Source organism: Anguilla rostrata, chromosome 9 (assembly GCF_018555375.3).
Source record: "Anguilla rostrata isolate EN2019 chromosome 9, ASM1855537v3, whole genome shotgun sequence".
Classification (NCBI taxonomy): Eukaryota; Metazoa; Chordata; class Actinopteri; order Anguilliformes; family Anguillidae; genus Anguilla; species Anguilla rostrata.
In genome coordinates this window covers 44,692,081-44,711,731 of record NC_057941.1, presented here as the reverse complement: position 1 = coordinate 44,711,731, position 19,651 = coordinate 44,692,081, and the positions used below count along the sequence as shown (strand labels likewise).

The following is a 19,651-nucleotide window of genomic DNA, read 5'->3' as shown; positions in this document are numbered from 1 at the left end:
AGAGGAGCGCATCTCACGCAGAGCAGAGATGGTCCATTCTTCAACCAGGCCCCCTTTGGCCAATGAAAGTATTGAGCAATGCCAACCAAGCTATTCTCCGGCTAAGCTTATACAGAGATATGTTCATTACAACGCAAGTATGTATAAACATTTTTTTTCAGCGTTTGATATGAACATTTGGCTAGATGAGAAATACATTTCTGAATGAAAAGCTGGTTCCCGGTGGAGCACACGGTGCATAGGGTAGTCGTGCTCCAAGCTTTTTTCAGTTCCGTTTCTCTGTTTAAGATGAGGTGATATTTGAATCCGACGCCTTGGGAAATCTTCGCCCCGGTTCCAGTGGCTTTGAAAACTTTTATTACAGGCACAGAGGCAGTCCTAATGGAGCTAGCTCTCTCTCCCTCCCTCCCTTTCTCCTTCTCCTTCTTCTCCTCTCCAGCATTCCACCCTGTCCCGCAAGTTTGTGGAAGTGATGTCGGAGTACAACGCCACGCAGTCGGACTACCGGGAGCGGTGCAAGGGCCGGATCCAGCGGCAGCTGGAGATCAGTGAGTACCCAGCGGAGGGGGGGGTGGACAGTCTTATCCGAAAAAAGGCCATCCTAGCCCTGCACTAAGACACCTGATTCTGCTTATCAAGGTCTTGATTGAAGACCATGATTAGTTAATTAGTTGAATCAGTTGTGTTAGTGCAGGGCTAAAACAAAAACCTGCACCCCCCCCCCGGCCCTTTCCGGATAAGATTGGACACCCCTGCTCCAGGGCGTCTGGATTGGGCCTATGAGATGTTCACTAAAAATCCTGCAGTTTGACTGGTTCTAGCAAGTTTGTGACCGCACACCGTCATAATTGCCATGGCGGTTGGGTTGGCTTGAATTTCTTTCTCCATCTGGAGACCCAGATGACCCAGATCTCGACTGGTGTGAAGGAGTGTCTGATCATTGGTTTATTTGTAAAGTGCATTTCCAGAACTTTTTTCACATTGGAGTGACTGCCTGGTACCGCATTGTGCCTAATGGTTGGGAGCCTGACAGGTGAGGTTATGAGCGGATAGACATGCAGCCCTACTGACAGCTTGGCCATTAGGTTGGCCGGTGTGAGTGTGCCGTATCCCCGCAAGGTATCCCACTGAAGACGGTGGAACATGGGGCCCTGAGTGTTGCCACGGCAATGGTCTTATACGGCTGCCACATATATTTCTTTGCCGAAAACGTGCCTCTCTTCCCTCCTTCGCAATCCATTCAGGTGTTTTGTCGGCAGCGAGCGAGCGTTACGTGGGTGTTGTGTTGCCAGAGCACGGTCGCAGGCGTGCGTTGCAGACGGCTTTCTCTTCGCCGGCTGTGATCTGCTCCCCTTACCCGCCTCTCTGACAGCGGCTGTGATCTGCTCCCCTTACCCGCCTCTCTGACAGCGGCTGTGATCTGCTCCCCTTACCCGCCTCTCTGACAGCGGCTGTGATCTGCTCTCCTTACCCGCCTCTCTGGCAGCGGCTGTGAATCCGCTCTTATCTTGGGGGCCCCTCACCGGGATGCTGAGGCGCAGGGTGGAGACGGGTCGATGAGAGATGCGCGAAAGCTTTGCGATTGTGCTTCTCCGTTCGCCGCGGCCTCACGGATCGTTCTGGAACACCGGGAGAGCGAGGCGGGGCCCTCCTGGTGCCCCCCCCCCCCACGACGCACCGCGTTTGTGAAATTGGCCCGCTGCTCATTGCCGGGCGCGGGCTCCAGGAGGCAGAATGTAAGCGCCTCGGCTGGTTAGAGCCCCCTCTGGTGACCGGTGTGCGTAACTGCAGCTCTTCACTTGGCGGACAGATCTAGGGGGACTTGGGCTTCAGAGTCTGGCGGTTCCTCGGCTCTGATCTCTCTGATGTTTGGTCCTGTTTGGTGCTTTGGGGCAGAGTGTGTGCTGTTTACGGGCTTGAGCTCTGGGTGAGAGGGTACTGTGAGCGTCTGCGCTGTGGTTCGGTTTTTTGCACAGGGACGCCGTTACAGTTAACCTCACTCAGAGGTGGGGGCTCGGCCGATGAATACTCAGTTCACTCGCTGTTGGCCACCCAGAACGTAACCTGAATCCCAGCTGCCACTGTCTGTAGTACTGCCTGTAAAAAAAAAAAACTAAAATTCAAAATCAGGAAATGTTGAAAATTCTTTTCCTCTGAAAATTCTTCTCTTCAGAGACAGACTTAAATGGTCTTCCACCCGCAGCTGTGTGTGCTCGCAAACTAATCTGAAGGTAATATCCAGTTTAACTGAATATGAAGCCCTGTAGATGTCTCTCTTGCTTGTTTTGTGAGTTTTGGAAATGGTGATAAGCTGGGATCAGAGCTCTTCATATCCCGGAAGATTTCTCAGACCCAGATACTCAGCCCAACAACGTTCCTTCCATCTTCTCCGCTTCATAACTCCATAATTCTTGTTGGCAACAAATCCCCAGTGTCGTTGTCTGAATTTGCGTAGTCACGTGATTCTGTACTTTGTGTGTCTGTATGCAAAGTTTTTATTGAGAGGAGCCTAAGGCAAGTTTCCTCAGTCATGGGTAATGAAGTTAATGTGCTAAAGTTGTCTAAATTAAATCCGTCGGCGCATTATTGAATTTGATTCGCGTCCCTGAATGAACTTCCGGAAGGCTCCGATGCAGAGGTAAGTGGAGGAGAGCGTCAGGGCTGGGGACACAGAGCTGAGGAGGTGCCGATGTCTGTAGGGTCTGGTATCGTCTGGTCTGGTCTGGTCTGGTAGGGGTCAGAGAGGCGCGCGTGTGTGAGGCGTCCGCAGCAGCGCCACCTGTGGGCCTCATCTGGCCGCGCGGCGTCCCCGGGCCCCGTGGGCACGTCTTCCCCGCCCCGGGCCTGTTTTCACGTGCCCCCTCCCTCCCCCGTGCCGGCTGTCCCCGCCCGGCGGCGGCGTGCCTACGGCGAAGCTCGTTTCCTGCGGCCATCTGTCCCTCCGCGGGACGGCGCGTCTAAGTAGGGCCCCGAGGCCTGCCAGGACAGGACAGCCCTCTCTGCCTGCCCCGCCCCCCCCCGAACTACCTACAGCCCAGACAACACGCTTCAACCCACCCGCTCCCAAACTACCTACAGCCCAGACAACACGCTTCAACCCACCCTGCTCCCAAACTACCTACAGCCCAGACAACACGCTTCAACCCACCCTGCTCCCAAACTACCTACAGCCCAGACAACACGCTTCAACCCACCCTGCTCCCAAACTACCTACAGCCCAGACAACACGCTTCAACCCACTCTGCTCCCAGACTACCTACAGCCCAGACAACGTGCTCTCACCACCTCCCCCCCCCCAGCTCCACCACCCTCCCCTCAGAACAAACACACTGCCCCAATACCACGTCCGCAAACCAGCCTCTTAGACTACTAGCAGAGGTCAAAGCTGTGAACTACAGGAAACCTCTACAGATCTGTCATTATTGATAAAGCTAGAACTGCCGGTGAATTCTAAGCTTCTGTTACCAGCTTATCTAAGTCTGTGCAGCAACACTAAGGTCTGTCATCACAATAACGTAATATAATGGCAGTAAGCAGTATAGCACCGGGTAGCAACCTTCCAAGATCTCCTTCCCTGTTATTATAATAGGAGGATATTATATTGTATATATGCTGATTCCGGGCATCGTGTCCCCATGTGAATTGACTGAGGACGCAGTCTTTTGGCGTATTGGGCAACAGCTGAACTCCAGCCAATCGTCTTTCAGAAGAGGCGGAGCCACGTAGTCGCCGACCTGTAACGTAGTGTCACTGTGGCCGGGCTGAATGGGACTGAATGTGACTGGAGCTGCCCCCTTTCACAGCGAGGCCGCGGGGTGGTGCATGAGTCAGGCTTCGAGCGGGGGGGGGAGGGGGGATGGGGGGGCATCCCGAACCACAGGGGGGAGGGGGGGGGAGTAGGCTGTAGGCTGATTGATTAAGAGCCTGTGCTTGATGACCGATAGGGCCAAGTCTCCGAGGGGCACCGCCATCGAGTCGACGGCAGCGTTTCCCAGAACGAGGACGAGGGAGCCGTCGGTCGCGCTGGCCTTTGTGCACTCTCCCCTAAAGCCCCCGCACGCTCCCCACCCCCCTCCTCCACCTCCACGTCCACCCCTCCTCCACCTCCCACACCTCCCCACCGCCCCTTCCTCCACCTCCCCACACGCTCCCCACACCCCCCTTCCTCCACCTCCCCACACGCTCCCCACACCCCCCTTCCTCCCCTCCCACCCCTCCCCCACCCCACTCCCACACGCTCCCCTCCTTCCACCTCCCCATTCACGCCCCCCCCACCCCCCTTCCTCCACCTCCCACACGCTCCCCACACCCCCTTCCTCCACCCCCCACCCCCCCCCCCCCCAATCTCCTATTCATTCGTCATCTCCCATTCAGCCCCGCTCCCCCACCCCCCCCCCCCTTTATTTATTTAGCGGCCGGTTGTTTTTGCTCCGATGCGGCCAGCCGTGTGCATGAGCCCCGGGGCCGCATCGCCGGGCCAGAGCGCGGTCACAATAGCCTGCCATTAGCCCGCCGAACCCCGCCCCCCCAGCCAACCCCTCCCCCAATCAAAAGAAGGGGGCGGGGACAGCGCGGGATCGCTCATCGCTCGTCGATGGAATGTCTGACCCCCTTTTGTTCACGGGCGCCGGCTTGATTATCGGACGCCTGAACGTCCGTATTTATCCGATCTGCGTTGCCGTGGGCGCGCGCCGCTAATTTAGCCCTTAGCGGAATGTTCGTTTACCCGGGCTGCGCGTATCGACGGCCTCATTACATCGTGATGAACCGTGCCTGCGTGCGAGCCGTAGTACTCCCCCGTTCAGCTCCTGAGATATCGACACGCGCATGCTCAATGGCTGCTGGGAGACGGGGAGGTTCATAAGGTGCCTGTCAGTGGTACAGCGTACGTAAATACTCTATGTGATATGATATGAGACTCCGATATGATCTGAACCTTTATTTGTTTTTCATTCGAGAGCAAAGTCCTTCGGTTGGTTTCGAGCTATGCATTGATTGACAGCTCATTCTGGCCCTGCCCACTGTGGGGTTTGGTTAGCCCATAAATGTCCTCTTGCCGGTTTTTATCTTTATTTGTGTAGCGCCTTTCCAACAGTCCGTTCTCTCCAGGTTTCTCCTCCAACGGCTGTGCTGCTTCAGCCCTTCCCCAGTTTAACCCCCACAGCCACGCCCGTGGTGGGGGGGGGGGGGGATAAGGACCACCTCCTCCTAACGGCCCCATTTGCAGGACCCTTCGGCTAAACCCTCGCCGCACACCTCGGTAACTTCTCCGCCTCTCCTGGCGAATCGGGTCCTACGGGGGTGTAAATTCGCTCTCTGAGACGGGGTGATGAATTCCCAATGAGGCTTTTTTTTTTGTGAAGAATGTGAAGACGCTAGTGGAGAGCGACGTGTGATGTGCGATCCAATCACCTTGCTTCGGGACGGTGCGCTTCGCACCGCGCCAACAGATCGTTCGAGCTGTTCGTCTGCTGAATGAAAATGTATGCAAATGCGTGTCTGTTTGGCTGTGCGCATTCATGGCACATACGCAGATGCTGAACGGGAGAAAATACATCTCTGCCAGGGACCTCGCACTCAGATCCTGGAGGACCGTTGCGTCTGCTGGTGTTTTTGATGTGTTCCTGCTCTTAAGTGCTTAATTGAAGTCATGGATTGGCTGAAGAGTCTGCACACCTCGTTCCCAAGGCCTGGATTGGCTGCCGATTGAGAGGAAGTCACGAAAACCTGACGTAGACCCGTGGCCCACCGGGACTGGAGTTTGAGACCCCTGATCCATGCGGTCATGCAAAAGTAGATAGTTCATGATGGTGGTGACTGAATGTAAATCTCCTTTCATAACTCCTATTCAGAATAGTGGCTGTGAGAAAGTTAGTTTAGCTGTCGAGATAATTTGTTGCTAGCTAATGAAAAGGTACCATTCAGCCTGGCAGCACAGACTAGCCTGCTAATTTTAACTGCCGTTTCTGGATCCAGGGTATTTCCATTGCTTCTGTCATTGTGTTTCACATAACATTAGACAGACACTAGCTAGATGCACCATGTACTTATTCTACCTTAATAATGGCATTTGCAGTGATGTTCTATTCACTATAATAAAAGAAACATAACATGACATTTAAAAGCAGTGACAATACGTTGTTGGGAAAACGCTCTCTTCTGAATGGCCTGTACACTTGCAGTGTTACTTTTCCATATTGTTAATCCAGTGGTGTGTAGAGGTTAGGGTAACCAGGGGAGGTTGAGGAAGGTGCCGACGAGCAAATCCGTATGAATCCCGCCTTGCAAAATTATTTGTCCAACCCCTGCATGTGCGGTCAGGCCGTGTGGCGGGATGCCGCAGGCGACGTCGAGATGCGCGTCAGGATCGTCAGGATGCGTCGTGCTGCGTTCCCTCCGAGCGCACCGGCCGTCTGCCCCTCCTCATCAGTCAGACGGGCCGAGCTGTCGCCTCACACAGCTGCCAGGACCATTAGCGCTCACCTGCCCGTCTCCCCTGACTCCCTCAACATCTGTCTCCCCTGCGCTCACCTGCCCCTCTCCCCCGACTCCCTCAACATCTGTCCCCCCTGCGCTCTCCTGCACGTCTCCATTTGTTCCCCTCTCCCCTGCGCCACCTGACTCGCCTGCCTCACACACACATACTGATGCATGCACACACACTCACACAGATACACACATACAAATACATGCACACACACGCACATACATACACACAAACACACACACACACACATACTCACAGATGCACACATACAAATACATATACACACACACACTCACACAGAACTCTTTCTCCAGCGGTGCCTCTTGTGCATGCACAGCCAAACACGCTCTTATACACAAATCTTCACACAGAAAAGCCCAGCTCTCCGCCGCCCTCCTCCTTCACCCCCCGCAGTTCCGTCCTTCAAGTCGAGGACAGTGGGAACCGTCGACCCCAGCAGGCCCAAAATCAGTCCCAAAGCGTGAGCGCGGCGTCCGAGCTTCAAGTGAATCCTTCTGAGAATCAGTCGCACGCTGTGCGTCAGAGAGCCCGTATGCTGCCTGTCTCAGCTCCTCAGAAGCCCGGCTCCTTCGCTTTGGAACTGGGCTGGGGAAAAATGTCCTCGGGTACGGCCTGCCAGCCACCACACCGAGAGCACAGTTTGAGTTGGGCTTCTGGTGGAGGAGGTGGGGAAAGGGGTTGGCCAGAGAAGTGTGCATGCACGTGCTCACGCACTCAGAGGCACACACACACACAAACGCAGACTCACACGCACATACATGCACACACGCGTACAAACACGCACTCACTCTCTTGTGCACTTTCATGCACACAGACGCACACATGCATACAAACGCACACACTCATTCTCTCACTCACATGCATATAAACACATACACACACTCACACGCGCACACACGCTGTCAAACACACACGTGCATACACACAGCTTTCTCACTTAGTCACACACAGACATGTGCAAAAGCATGCACAGTCTCTCTCTCTCTCTCTCTCTCTCTCGCACATTCTCTTAGTCACACACAGCCACACCCACATACACACACCCACAACACACATTTCCATCACCATGTGTCTCTCCAGTGGCTCCCGAGTCTGTCTCGAGCAGTCGGTCCTGAGCTCATGGCTGGCGCTGTGCGCAGACCTGGGTCAAATACGTATTTGTTTTTGGATTCAAATACTATTCTACGCTTTACTGATCTTGTCTGGTGTATTGGAACCAATGAAATACTCTCATATTTGGCAGGCTCAATTACTCCAGGCAAGATCAATGGAGCACAGAAAAGTATATGAGTCTAAAACAAATACGTATTTGACCCAGGTCTGGTTGTGCGGTACGGAAACACAGGGCCTGGGAAAAAAACAGGTCCATTAAGCATCACTCCAAACAGAAATCTCAGCATATTCACCCAGCGCTGGAGCCAACTGCCTCCGACTGTCGGAAAACCCCTCAAACTGGGGGGGGGGGCCCCCTAATCAATGTCATTTTTCCATCAGGCCGTGCAGCAGGAGATTGTTAAATGAGTTATTGGCTGAAATCTGATCTCTTCGGTGTGGAGAGCGCCTCTGCCTTTGATCTGCGCGGCAGAGCCAGCTCTGCTCGGCGGGAAACGCGGGTTAGGGAGAGGGGCGAACGGCGTAGGAATCCGCACGTTAGACTGGGAGAGGGGCGAAGGGCGTAGGAATCCGCACGTTAGACTGGGAGAGGGGCAAACGGCGTAGGAATCCGCACGTTAGACTGGGAGAGGGGCGAACAGCGTAGGAATCCGCACGTTAGACTGGGAGAGGGGCGAACGGCGTAGGAATCCGCACGTTAGACTGGGAGAGGGGCGAACAGCGTAGGAATCCGCACGTTAGACTGGGAGAGGGGTGAACGGCGTAGGAATCCGCACGTCAGACTGGGAGAGGGGCAAACGGCGTAGGAATCCGCACGTTAGACTGGGAGAGGGGCGAACGGCGTAGGAATCCGCGCGTTAGACTGGGAGAGGGGCGAACAGCGTAGGAATCCGCGCGTTAGACTGGGAGAGGGGTGAACAGCGTAGGAATCCGCGCGTTAGACTGGGAGAGGGGTGAACGGCGTAGGAATCCGCACGTTAGACTGGGAGAGGGGTGAACGGCGTAGGAATCCGCACGTTAGACTGGGAGAGGGGCGAACGGCGTAGGAATCCGCACGTTAGACTGGGAGAGGGGTGAACGGCGTAGGAATCCGCGTTAGACTGGGAGAGGGGCGAACGGCGTAGGAATCCGCACGTTAGACTGGGAGAGGGGTGAACGGCGTAGGAATCCGCGCGTTAGACTGGGAGAGGGGCGAACGGCGTAGGAATCCGCACGTTAGACTGGGAGAGGGGCGAACGGCGTAGGAATCGCACGTTAGACTGGGAGAGGGGTGAACGGCGTAGGAATCCGCGCGTTAGACTGGGAGAGGGGTGAACGGCGTAGGAATCCGCGCGTTAGACTGGGAGAGGGGCGAACGGCGTAGGAACCCGCGCGTTAGGCTGGGAGAGGGGTGAACAGCGTAGGAGTCCACACGTTAGACTGGGAGAGGGGCGAACGGCGTAGGAATCCACGCGTTAGACTGGGAGAGGGGTGAACAGCGTAGGAATCCGCGCGTTAGACTGGGAGAGGGGCAAACGGCGTAGGAATCCGCACGTTAGACTGGGAGAGGGGCAAACGGCGTAGGAATCCGCACGTTAGACTGGGAGAGGGGTGAACAGCGTAGGAATCCGCGCGTTAGACTGGGAGAGGGGTGAACAGCGTAGGAATCCGCACGTTAGACTGGGAGAGGGGTGAAGCGTAGGAATCCGCACGTTAGACTGGAGAGGGGTGAACGCGAGGAATCCGCACGTTAGACTGGGAGAGGGGCGAACGGCGTAGGAATCCGCACGTTAGACTGGGAGAGGGGTGAACGGCGTAGGAATCCGCCGTTAGACTGGGAGAGGGGCGAACGGCGTAGGAATCCGCACGTTAGACTGGGAGAGGGGTGAACGGCGTAGGAATCCGCGCGTTAGACTGGGAGAGGGCGAACGGCGTAGGAATCCGCACGTTAGACTGGGAGAGGGGCGAACGGCGTAGGAATCCGCACGTTAGACTGGGAGAGGGGTGAACGGCGTAGGAATCCGCACGTTAGACTGGGAGAGGGGCGAACGGCGTAGGAATCCGCACGTTAGACTGGGAGAGGGGCGAACGGCGTAGGAATCCGCGCGTTAGACTGGGAGAGGGGTGAACGGCGTAGGAATCCGCACGTTAGACTGGGAGAGGGGCGAACGGCGTAGGAATCCGCGCGTTAGACTGGGAGAGGGGTGAACAGCGTAGGAATCCGCGCGTTAGACTGGGAGAGGGGCAAACGGCGTAGGAATCCGCACGTTAGACTGGGAGAGGGGCGAACGGCGTAGGAATCCGCACGTTAGACTGGGAGAGGGGTGAACAGCGTAGGAATCCGCGCGTTAGACTGGGAGAGGGGTGAACAGCGTAGGAATCCGCACGTTAGACTGGGAGAGGGGTGAACGGCGTAGGAATCCGCACGTTAGACTGGGAGAGGGGTGAACGGCGTAGGAATCCGCACGTTAGACTGGGAGAGGGGCGAACGGCGTAGGAATCCGCACGTTAGACTGGGAGAGGGGTGAACGGCGTAGGAATCCGCGCGTTAGACTGGGAGAGGGGCGAACGGCGTAGGAATCCGCACGTTAGACTGGGAGAGGGGTGAACGGCGTAGGAATCCGCGCGTTAGACTGGGAGAGGGGCGAACGGCGTAGGAATCCGCACGTTAGACTGGGAGAGGGGCGAACGGCGTAGGAATCCGCACGTTAGACTGGGAGAGGGGTGAACGGCGTAGGAATCCGCGCGTTAGACTGGGAGAGGGGCGAACGGCGTAGGAATCCGCACGTTAGACTGGGAGAGGGGCGAACGGCGTAGGAATCCGCGCGTTAGACTGGGAGAGGGGTGAACGGCGTAGGAATCCGCACGTTAGACTGGGAGAGGGGTGAACAGCGTAGGAATCCGCACGTCAGACTGGGAGAGGGGTGAACAGCGTAGGAATCCGCACGTCAGACTGGGAGAGGGGTGAACGGCGTAGGAATCCGCGCGTTAGACTGGGAGAGGGGTGAACGGCGTAGGAATCCGCACGTTAGACTGGGAGAGGGGTGAACGGCGTAGGAATCCGCACGTTAGACTGGGAGAGGGGCGAACAGCGTAGGAATCCGCACGTTAGACTGGGAGAGGGGCGAACGGCGTAGGAATCCGCGCGTTAGACTGGGAGAGGGGTGAACGGCGTAGGAATCCGCACGTCAGACTGGGAGAGGGGTGAACGGCGTAGGAATCCGCGCGTTAGACTGGGAGAGGGGTGAACGGCGTAGGAATCCGCACGTTAGACTGGGAGAGGGGCGAACAGCGTAGGAATCCGCACGTTAGACTGGGAGAGGGGTGAACGGCGTAGGAATCCGCACGTTAGACTGGGAGAGGGGTGAACGGCGTAGGAATCCGCGCGTTAGACTGGGAGAGGGGCGAACGGCGTAGGAATCCGCGCGTTAGACTGGGAGAGGGGCGAACGGCGTAGGAATCCGCACGAGACTGATTGAAAACGTTAGCACGTGTGGACTTCAGGAAACGGGCCGGGGGAAAAGAACAAATCCACCTCCTGACTCAGAGGTCTGTTTGGTCGAGAATCCAGGCAGACCTAATGGAACATATTAACGTGACATTATATGGAAAAAAAGCACAAAACAACTAGATTTTTCCCTGTTTTTCCCACTATCGCTTCTGCTTCATGCTCTTGATTCTCATTCTGAATCGCACCAGATATGTTGAACACTTAAAGTCGTGCGATGTGCTCTCCATGTTAGCAATCTTTTGTGGGACTGCAAGTGAATTGTAAAGCTGACAGCCACTTTGCTTGCCTCCTGATGAACAACAAGCAATTCAGACGAACAGGAATTGAAACGAAATATAATTTAGCATCAGATAGATAGCACTGCAAGTATAACTGTGATGTTTACTACAGTGCAGGCGGATTTCATGCAGTGCTTGTACAATGCATGGATTATTGTCACGGCAGGACAGGCGATCACACAAGGTCTGCCACACTCACGCACTCACTCACGCACACACACTCACACACACACACTTACGCTCACGCACACACACCCCATGCTCACCTTCCCTCTCGTTCGCACCCTCCTCTCAGGTTGTCTGAGGTGACGGGATGAAAAGGGATGAAAAGATGAAACAGCTTCTCTGCCTCTTGTGTGGCTTTCTCTGCTACCTCTTCCTCTTTGGCAGACAAACCTTTTCTTCTCCTCATGAATATGCTTCTGTGTTCTGATGTGAAATGCTACAACGATTGAAACATTTTAAAAAATATTTGTTAGTGTTTATTTATTTATTTACATTTATTCAAATGAACGTGCATTTTTGGAATAGTTATTTCTGCAGCACCTCATCTTGGATTGCCCCCCATTTACTCAACCCTGAATTAAATGAGGAGAAGATAAGGCATGGCTGCAATGGCTTGAGGGAGGTTATACCAATGCTGCACCCCCACCACACACACACACACATGCACCCCCACCCCACCCCCCCCCGTCCACACACTCACGCAGACACACATACACACGCTCTCACACACACATTCACACACACTCTTCCCCCCTTCTCTCAGAGCTCCTCCCCTTTCCACCAGGGCACCCCAGATCAGTAAGCCCATCAGACGATCAGCAAGCCCATCAGACGATCAGCTCTGTCCAATAAGGAGAACTGTCTTGTTTTACGAAGGAGGAGCAGAGAATCTTGTGAATCTGAAGGATCCGTGACCTCATTTCCTTTGTCACAGCCGGGTCCGGTGGTTCACACTGGGTCTGAGTAGAGCTCCAGAGCCGGGCGGGTAGGCCAGCGAGCGCTAACTGGCTCTGACAGGCCAGGCCAGAGCAGGCTCGGGTGGAGCTTCCACAGGCCATGGCCCTCCCCCTTTCTCTTCCCAGCCTATCAGAATGGGCCCTCGTGGGGGAGGCTGCCAATGAGCGAGCTGAACAGCTGACCTCACCCTGCTGATGCTGACCCCCCTGCCAAGCTGATGTAGAACCACAGGTCTTTCCACCGAGCCGCGTTTCAGCGAGCGGCCATGACGGTTATCCTCTCTGATGCGTACCGGGAGAGCCGAGAAACCACAGGGAGTGCTACTTCCCATCATCCTCTGCGGATGACCAGTGTCCAGAGGACCAGCGACTAGAGAATTTTGGTTGGGCCTGTCCTCCAATCAGTGAGCAGGAAGTAATGAAAGAGTTGTATGTGCTGATTGGGATATCTCTGTGTCCTTGTTTAATCTGTCCTTTTGACAGACCCCTTCAGAACCAGCAGTAAGCTGTGCACACCTTCCATTGCGGTAACATTTTCATAATCACCGTGGTTTGTGGGGACAGAGTGTTTAGAAGGTTATGCAGAGCTGATTTGATACGGTGGCCATGTAACTCTTATGTTTGGTGGTTAAATTGCCTCTCTGTGCTCGATGCAAGTCTATCCCTCCGGGTTCTTTATTGTGCTTTCTTCGTAGCCACGGAGATTGTCAAACTGTATCCGATGTCAAGTGGCCAGTCGCTTTTTGATTTGTCCGTGAAAGCCTAGCGATGATGAAATATCTCTGGCACAGAGAGTGTACATGTTGGTAAGAAGTTGTGAGCAGAGGGCGATGGCTTCAGATCTTTTAGTTCCTCCGCTGCGGTGTGTCCCCAGACCACTCTGGGCTTGGGCTCAAAATAAAGCAGAGTGCCAGCACAGCGGTGGACTGAGCTGCTCATTACCTTTTAATAAGCGACTGGATGTGAATTGATGATCTGGCCTTTCTCTCTCTCTCTGTCTCTCTCTGTCTCTCGCTCTCCCTCTCTCTGTCTCTGTCTCGCTCTCTCTCTCTCTGCCTCTTTCTCTCTTTCTTTCTTTCTCTCTCTCAAGCATAAGAGAGGATGTTACATCAAGTGAGCTACAGTACCAACGCAGCTCGCCTACACATCTGGTGTCGGTGGGTTTTCTAGGTAAACACGCGTTTTTGACTTGTCGCTCAGCTTAGAATGACATGGACTCCAACTGTTTGCGACGAAAGAGCCAAGTGCTCTCCTGCTGCATTGTAGAGCCTGTGTGCACATCTTTGGTACATAGGTGTGGACGGAGTGTAGCACAGTGGGTAAGGAACTGGGCTTGTAACCGAAAGGTCGCAGGTTCGATTCCCGGGTAAGGACACTGCCGTTGTACCCTTGAGCAAGGTACTTAACCGGAATTGCTTCAGTATATATCCAGCTGTGTAAATGGATACAATGTAAAAATGCTGTGTAAAAGTTGTGTAAGTCGCTCTGGATAAGAGCGTCTGCTAAATGCCTGTAATGCAATGCAATACATAGAAAGTGAGAGTTTTAACAACTGGAAATGATCACAAAACTGCAAGCAAAGTTAACCTCTAATTGCGCCCCCCACAACAGTGCAAGTTTAAAGGCATACTGTGTAGGATTTCTTTAGCCTGTGTTTACAATCAATGATATCTCCTCCTCAGTCTTCAACCCCACCCATTCACGCTAACGTAGCTAACAAGATGGCTAGAGGTAACGTTAGCATTGTGAAACGAGCGACCGTGAGGGAAGAAGAAGGCAGATTCGATTATAGCTTAATTAATTCCATTATGTTGGACGTAATGGTGATTTTTATCGTTGGAACTTTAAATTTGAAAATTTCAGGACTCTCGGGAAAGTCCTTGTTGTTGCCCGCTTCACGCAGTTGTTAGTATTGCTTAAAGGTCCGAAAGAAAACAAGCCAACTCTGTGTCACTTTTAATTCCCTTGGCGAACTTCAGCTCATGCCACCGAGGAGAAGCAATTCCAAGGTCTAGCTTCTTCCCTAGCTAACTCTGCAGCCACAACCCACCCCCCACCACACCCCCCCGACCCCCCCACACACACACACACACACTCACAGAAGACAGCGGCACACCCAGAAACCTCCAAAACACATTTTAGAATAACAAATACAGGCGAAAATGTGTAGACGGAGATTGCCAGTTTGTCGTAGATTTGCCTTAACGTGGTTATTTTATATTTTCACGGTTAAATCCTGCATAGTATAGCTTCAAGTATCAAGTATATTTTTGAAGTGGTATTAAAACGTCTAATGAGAAATATATGGCATGAACATGCCAGCGTGCTAATCTCTCATTAAACTTTTATTTGAGTGCCTTTTGTGTTAAATAGGGGAAAAACTGCAGAAATGAAAGCGTTGGCCTGGTTAAAAATGCAGATCGCTTGCTTACTATAACAATGTGCTGAGTGGGGAGTCCTTGCAAGTGGTTTGTTATTCATCTTTTTATATGCAGACAGGAGCGTTTACGCCTCTAGAAGTAAGAGAGAGGAAAAAAGAAACCCTTGGAAATGAATGATAACGAGGTGAAAATGAGATATGGAACGCTCCAATCAGTGTCCCTGCGCTGCTGTCTCCATGGCAACCCATCACAGCTCGTTCCCTCTTTTGGGGGAGGGGGGGGGGGCGGCGGTACAGTCTCTGCCCCCCCCCCCCCATTCACCTCCTGCCAACTACTACTGACCACCAACTACTTGCCCTACCAACACCCTTTTATTCAAATCTAGACATTCTCTGGCACCTGATGCATAAGGCAAGAATTACTGTGATCAGACGTTGGAGATGAGGTTATATCGGGTTCATATCATGAACACACATGCTGCAGATAGCGCCCTGGTAGCCTCGTATTGATCTTGGTAACACACTCAGATCCACCCCCCACCCCCCCCACCTTCACCCAGCCTTCGAGCGCATAAAATGAGACTGTGGGATAAGCCCTCTACTGAAGGCCACTGTAGGGGAATGTTAGGCCTTGATTATCCCTGGAGATCTCAGGATCAATTTTTACTAAGAAAGAGCACCTGTGCTTGCCGCATGCATATTTCATATTTCATATTTCTGTGTGTGTGTGTGTGTGTGTGTGTGTGTGGTCAACTGTGTGTGTGTTGAACCACTTGTGTGTGACTGCATGTGCATGTGTGAAAGTGAGTGAATGAGCAAGTGTGTGTGTGTGTGTTGTGTGTGTGTGTACATGCGCACGCTTGTGCATCTGCGCATGCTTTTGTATGTGTGTGTTTGTGTGGGGTCAGTGAGGATGTAGGCTCCACAGCTTGGCCTGTGCTTTAGTAACTGCGTAGGCTCCACAGTTTGGCCTGTGCTGTAGTAACTGCATAGGCTCCACAGTTTGGCCTGTGCTGTAGTAACTGCATAGGCTCCACAGTTTGGCCTGTGCTGTAGTAACTGCATAGGCTGCACAGCTTGGCCTGTGCTGCAGTAACTGCATAGGCTGCACAGCTTGGCCTGTGCTTTAGTAACTGCATAGGCTCCACAGCTTGGCCTGTGCTTTAGTAACTGCATAGGCTGCACAGCTTGGCCTGTGCTGTAGTAACTGCGTAGGCTGCACAGCTTGGCCTGTGCTGTAGTAACTGCATAGACTGCACAGCTTGGCCTGTGCTGTAGTAACTGCGTAGGCTGCACAGCTTGGCCTGTGCTGTAGTAACTGCATAGGCTGCACAGCTGGGCCTGTGCTGTAGTAACTGCATAGGCTGCACAGCTGGGCCTGTGCTGTAGTAACTGCGTAGGCTGCACAGCTTGGCCTGTGCTGTAGTAACTGCATAGGCTGCACAGCTGGGCCTGTGCTGTAGTAACTGCATAGGCTGCACAGCTGGGCCTGTGCTGTAGTAACTGCATAGGCTGCACAGCTGGGCCTGTGCTGTAGTGACTGCGCGTTCCCTGAGGTAAGAGCTGGAGCTGAGCAGGCCGTGGCGATGCCCGACAGGTGGGCCCCGCTTCCCCCCGCTCTTAAAATGCCCCCCCTCCGGGAGACTGATCAGGGTCAAGTGCAAATCTGCGTCCGCCGAGTGCAGTCATCAGCGGAGAGGCTCCGCTCCCCCCCCAGCCCCCCCCTCCCCTCCCGTGCGCTGCTCTTTAACAGGACTCAATCAGGGCCTCCCGCTGACTGTGAAGCCTTTCGCCGCTGGGGAGGGACGCGGAGTCCGGAGACACAGAAACGCGTCTCGCCCCCGACGACGGCTTAAAGCGCCGGGCGCCCGCTCCCCCAGACAGGGTTTTTTCTTTTCTCGATCTCCCGTCGCGGCTTTTCCCCCGTGTAATAAACCCTGAGATTGGCCTGTGAACGGGTTTGTCGTCGGACTCTACGGGGGCGGGGAGCGGTCGCTGTGGCGATGAAACCGGCAGTGGGCGGAGGAGGAGGACGGAGGTGGAGGAGGAGAGGAGGTGGCGGATCGGCAGAGAGCGTCGCGTAGCGGGAAGAGCAGGGTGAGCTTGCGTAGTTCGGCTGAGAGCTGGACAGGAAGAAGGGGGTTAGGAACGGATCTGTGGACATGATCTGAGGGGCGGAGACGAGCCCTGATTGGTTCCTGCCGCCTCAGATCCGTTTTTGCGCCTGCATGATTGGCTCCCTCCTTTTTAAGGCTCTTTTTATTGTCCAAAGGTTTTGTGGGCAAAATATTCAACCTAGAGAAACTGGGTTTGTGACTTTGACCGCATTTTGGATTCCCAGGTAGAGCGCTACACCCCGGAGCAATCCGGATAATTTTCTTCCAAATATCCGGCTGTATAAACGAATTGCGCGCGAAAACAGCGATAACCAAAACGCACAACTCCAAATGCAAATAAAAGCGTCGATTCACTCTAGTGCGTTTCTTTTGCACCTCTGCACCTTGAACTAATGCACTTGTTGTACGTCGCTCTGGATAAGAGTGTCTGCTAAATGCCTGTAATGTAATGTAATGTAATGATTGCGCGCGGATGAACTTCCGACAGCGACGGTATTTGGAGAGGAAACCCGTCTCCCGTTTCTCCTGGCGACAGCGGCACGCCGTTCCGTCGCGTTACGTCGCGTTCGCGCCCACGTGTGGCGCTCCTTGCCTCCTCCCCGATCGGATTAATTGGGCGCCCGGGGCGATTAGCGGCGGTCGCCTCCCTGCGCGGACGTTCCCCGTACGCGCCCCGCGACCGAACCGACCGCGTCATTTTACCGTCCTTTTACCCTCGGTTGACTCCTGGGTTTGTTTTTTTTTTTCTTCCTTTCTTCCTTTTTCCTTCTTCCTAGCGGCTCTGAGAGCGCTTAATTGAGGCCTGTTTAAAGCGCGGTGGTGGCGGTGATGTCGTGCGGTTTTCCACCTCTGCACGCGCTCAGTCCGTGCTATTATCCTCTCGTCCCACGCCGGGCTTTTCCCACTTAATTAGGGCCTGTCCCGTTTAATAACGCTCTGCAGCCCCGGCGCGGGCTGAACACTCTCCCTCTCCCCCCAGCCCCCAGCCCATCTGCCTCCTTCAGCCGCACAGCTGCCCACGTCTGACGCAGGAGACGCCGCTCGTGTGTACACACACACACATACACACATACACACACACGCACCACTCACATGCAAGCACACACACACATGCACACACACCCCATAACCCACACACAACCCCCCCCTTCTAACACACACATACACACACACACACCCCATAACCCACACACAACCCCCCCCCCCTTCTAACACACACACCCCTCATAACCCACACACAACCCCCCCCTTTCTAACACACACACCCCCTGCACATGCACACACACCTACACACACACACACACACACCCGAACCCAATCTCCAAAGTTATTAAGGGATAAGACGGCAGCCTAACCCGACATTAGTCTGAGTCTCATTATTCACAGACGCCGCTCGCCGTCCTCTCATTCACCGGCAGCCTGATCCCCCTGCGCTCAGGGCTCAGACGTCTCCGCTCGCCGGGGATGAGGTGCTGTCGGTCCCGAGCCGAAGCACACGCGCGGTGGAGCAACGTGCGAACACAGATTGACCTCAGACGTTCCTGAGAACAAGATCACCTCGGACCGAGAGCCCAGGTCACAGTGGTTGCCTGGGCTATGTCTGTTTGGGAGGTTCTCTCGTTGTTTGTTTTTGTTACACTTCTCCATCGCTGGATTGAACTTTTGCGACATTTGTATACAATATTTATATATATATATATATTGTTTTTAGGAGCGCCATGGCGATGCCCGCACGGCCACAGTTGCTGTTCGTTTGCAGGTCGGGGCGAAGCGGGAGGCTGGCGTAGGATAGTCGCGTGGCGTGTGTTGCCTCTTAATTGGTAATGCTTTTGGGAAGGTCAGCGGTGTCTGAATTCCAGAACTCTGCTGTTCACTTTAATGATGAAATATGTTTCCACAGAATTCTTACCGACTTATTTCAGGACTGCTCTCCAGCACACACGGTTGTTCCAGTAGTACTGCAAATAGTACCTTTATGTGTCTTAATTCAACATAACATTTGCTCGCTGCTCGGCTGGTCCTTGGAGCAGGTTGCCATAGATGCAGACATACCTTCAGCCCACAGTTATTGCATTTTTATGTTTGATGTTCAACCTACAGATGTATCTAATATCGGCTTGATGTGAGTTTGAAGTTTGCTTGGGTGGCGGGGGATGTTGGGGGGTGGGGTGTGCTGGAAAATTAAGATGAAATCTTTAGAGGGAGACACTTTGCATCGACCAATTAAATAACATTTAGGGGGTCAAAGCATAAATGCTCGGTGTCGCTAGGTTACCGCCGCCTTCACTTGTCTTCACCTGTCTACAAGAACCGATCAACACTAGCCGGTCGCTTGTGACAGGAAGTCTGCTCTCCGCTGGTGCAGCCGGGGGATCGGAGCCGCCGGTGGTTGTCATGCTTGCGGACGGCGTGCCATCCTGGCCGTTCGTGCCGCATTTGTCACGTAGAGAGCCCGCCTCGCCCCCCCCCAGGTTCGCTGCAGGTGTGCGGCAGACAGGAAATGAGAGCGGAGTTGAGTCAATATTGAACCAGGCCGAGCCGACGAAACGAGCCTCCCGCCGGGGAGCGGATCGCCGCCGCCGCTAACCCCCGCTAACCCCCGCCGTCGCAACGGACTGCGCTTCTCTGCGCCGCGTCACGACAGAGCACCACGTCACGACAGAGCGCCGCCCCGCTTCGCCTGACGCTCCCTCCCCGTGACCCCGGGGGTCGTCCTGAAAAAGGTTGCTTTGGTAACCCCTTGGGTTGCCAGACTTAAGATTGGCTTTTAAACCCTGCTTTAGTTTAATCCCGAACGATACAG

The 19,651-nt window shown here is 54.1% G+C and overlaps 1 protein-coding gene across 4 annotated transcripts in view; it reads left to right on the top strand.

Annotated features, from left to right (window-relative positions):
* The window catches only part of LOC135263901 (syntaxin-1A-like), a 111,475-nt gene that overhangs the window by 73,120 nt on the left and 18,704 nt on the right, over positions 1-19,651 (top strand). For all 4 annotated transcript variants that reach the window (XM_064352361.1, XM_064352362.1, XM_064352364.1 and 1 more), the window contains one exon: positions 440-548. In XM_064352361.1, the coding sequence (XP_064208431.1) occupies positions 440-548 (109 nt within the window). The remainder of the gene's footprint in view (positions 1-439; positions 549-19,651) is intronic.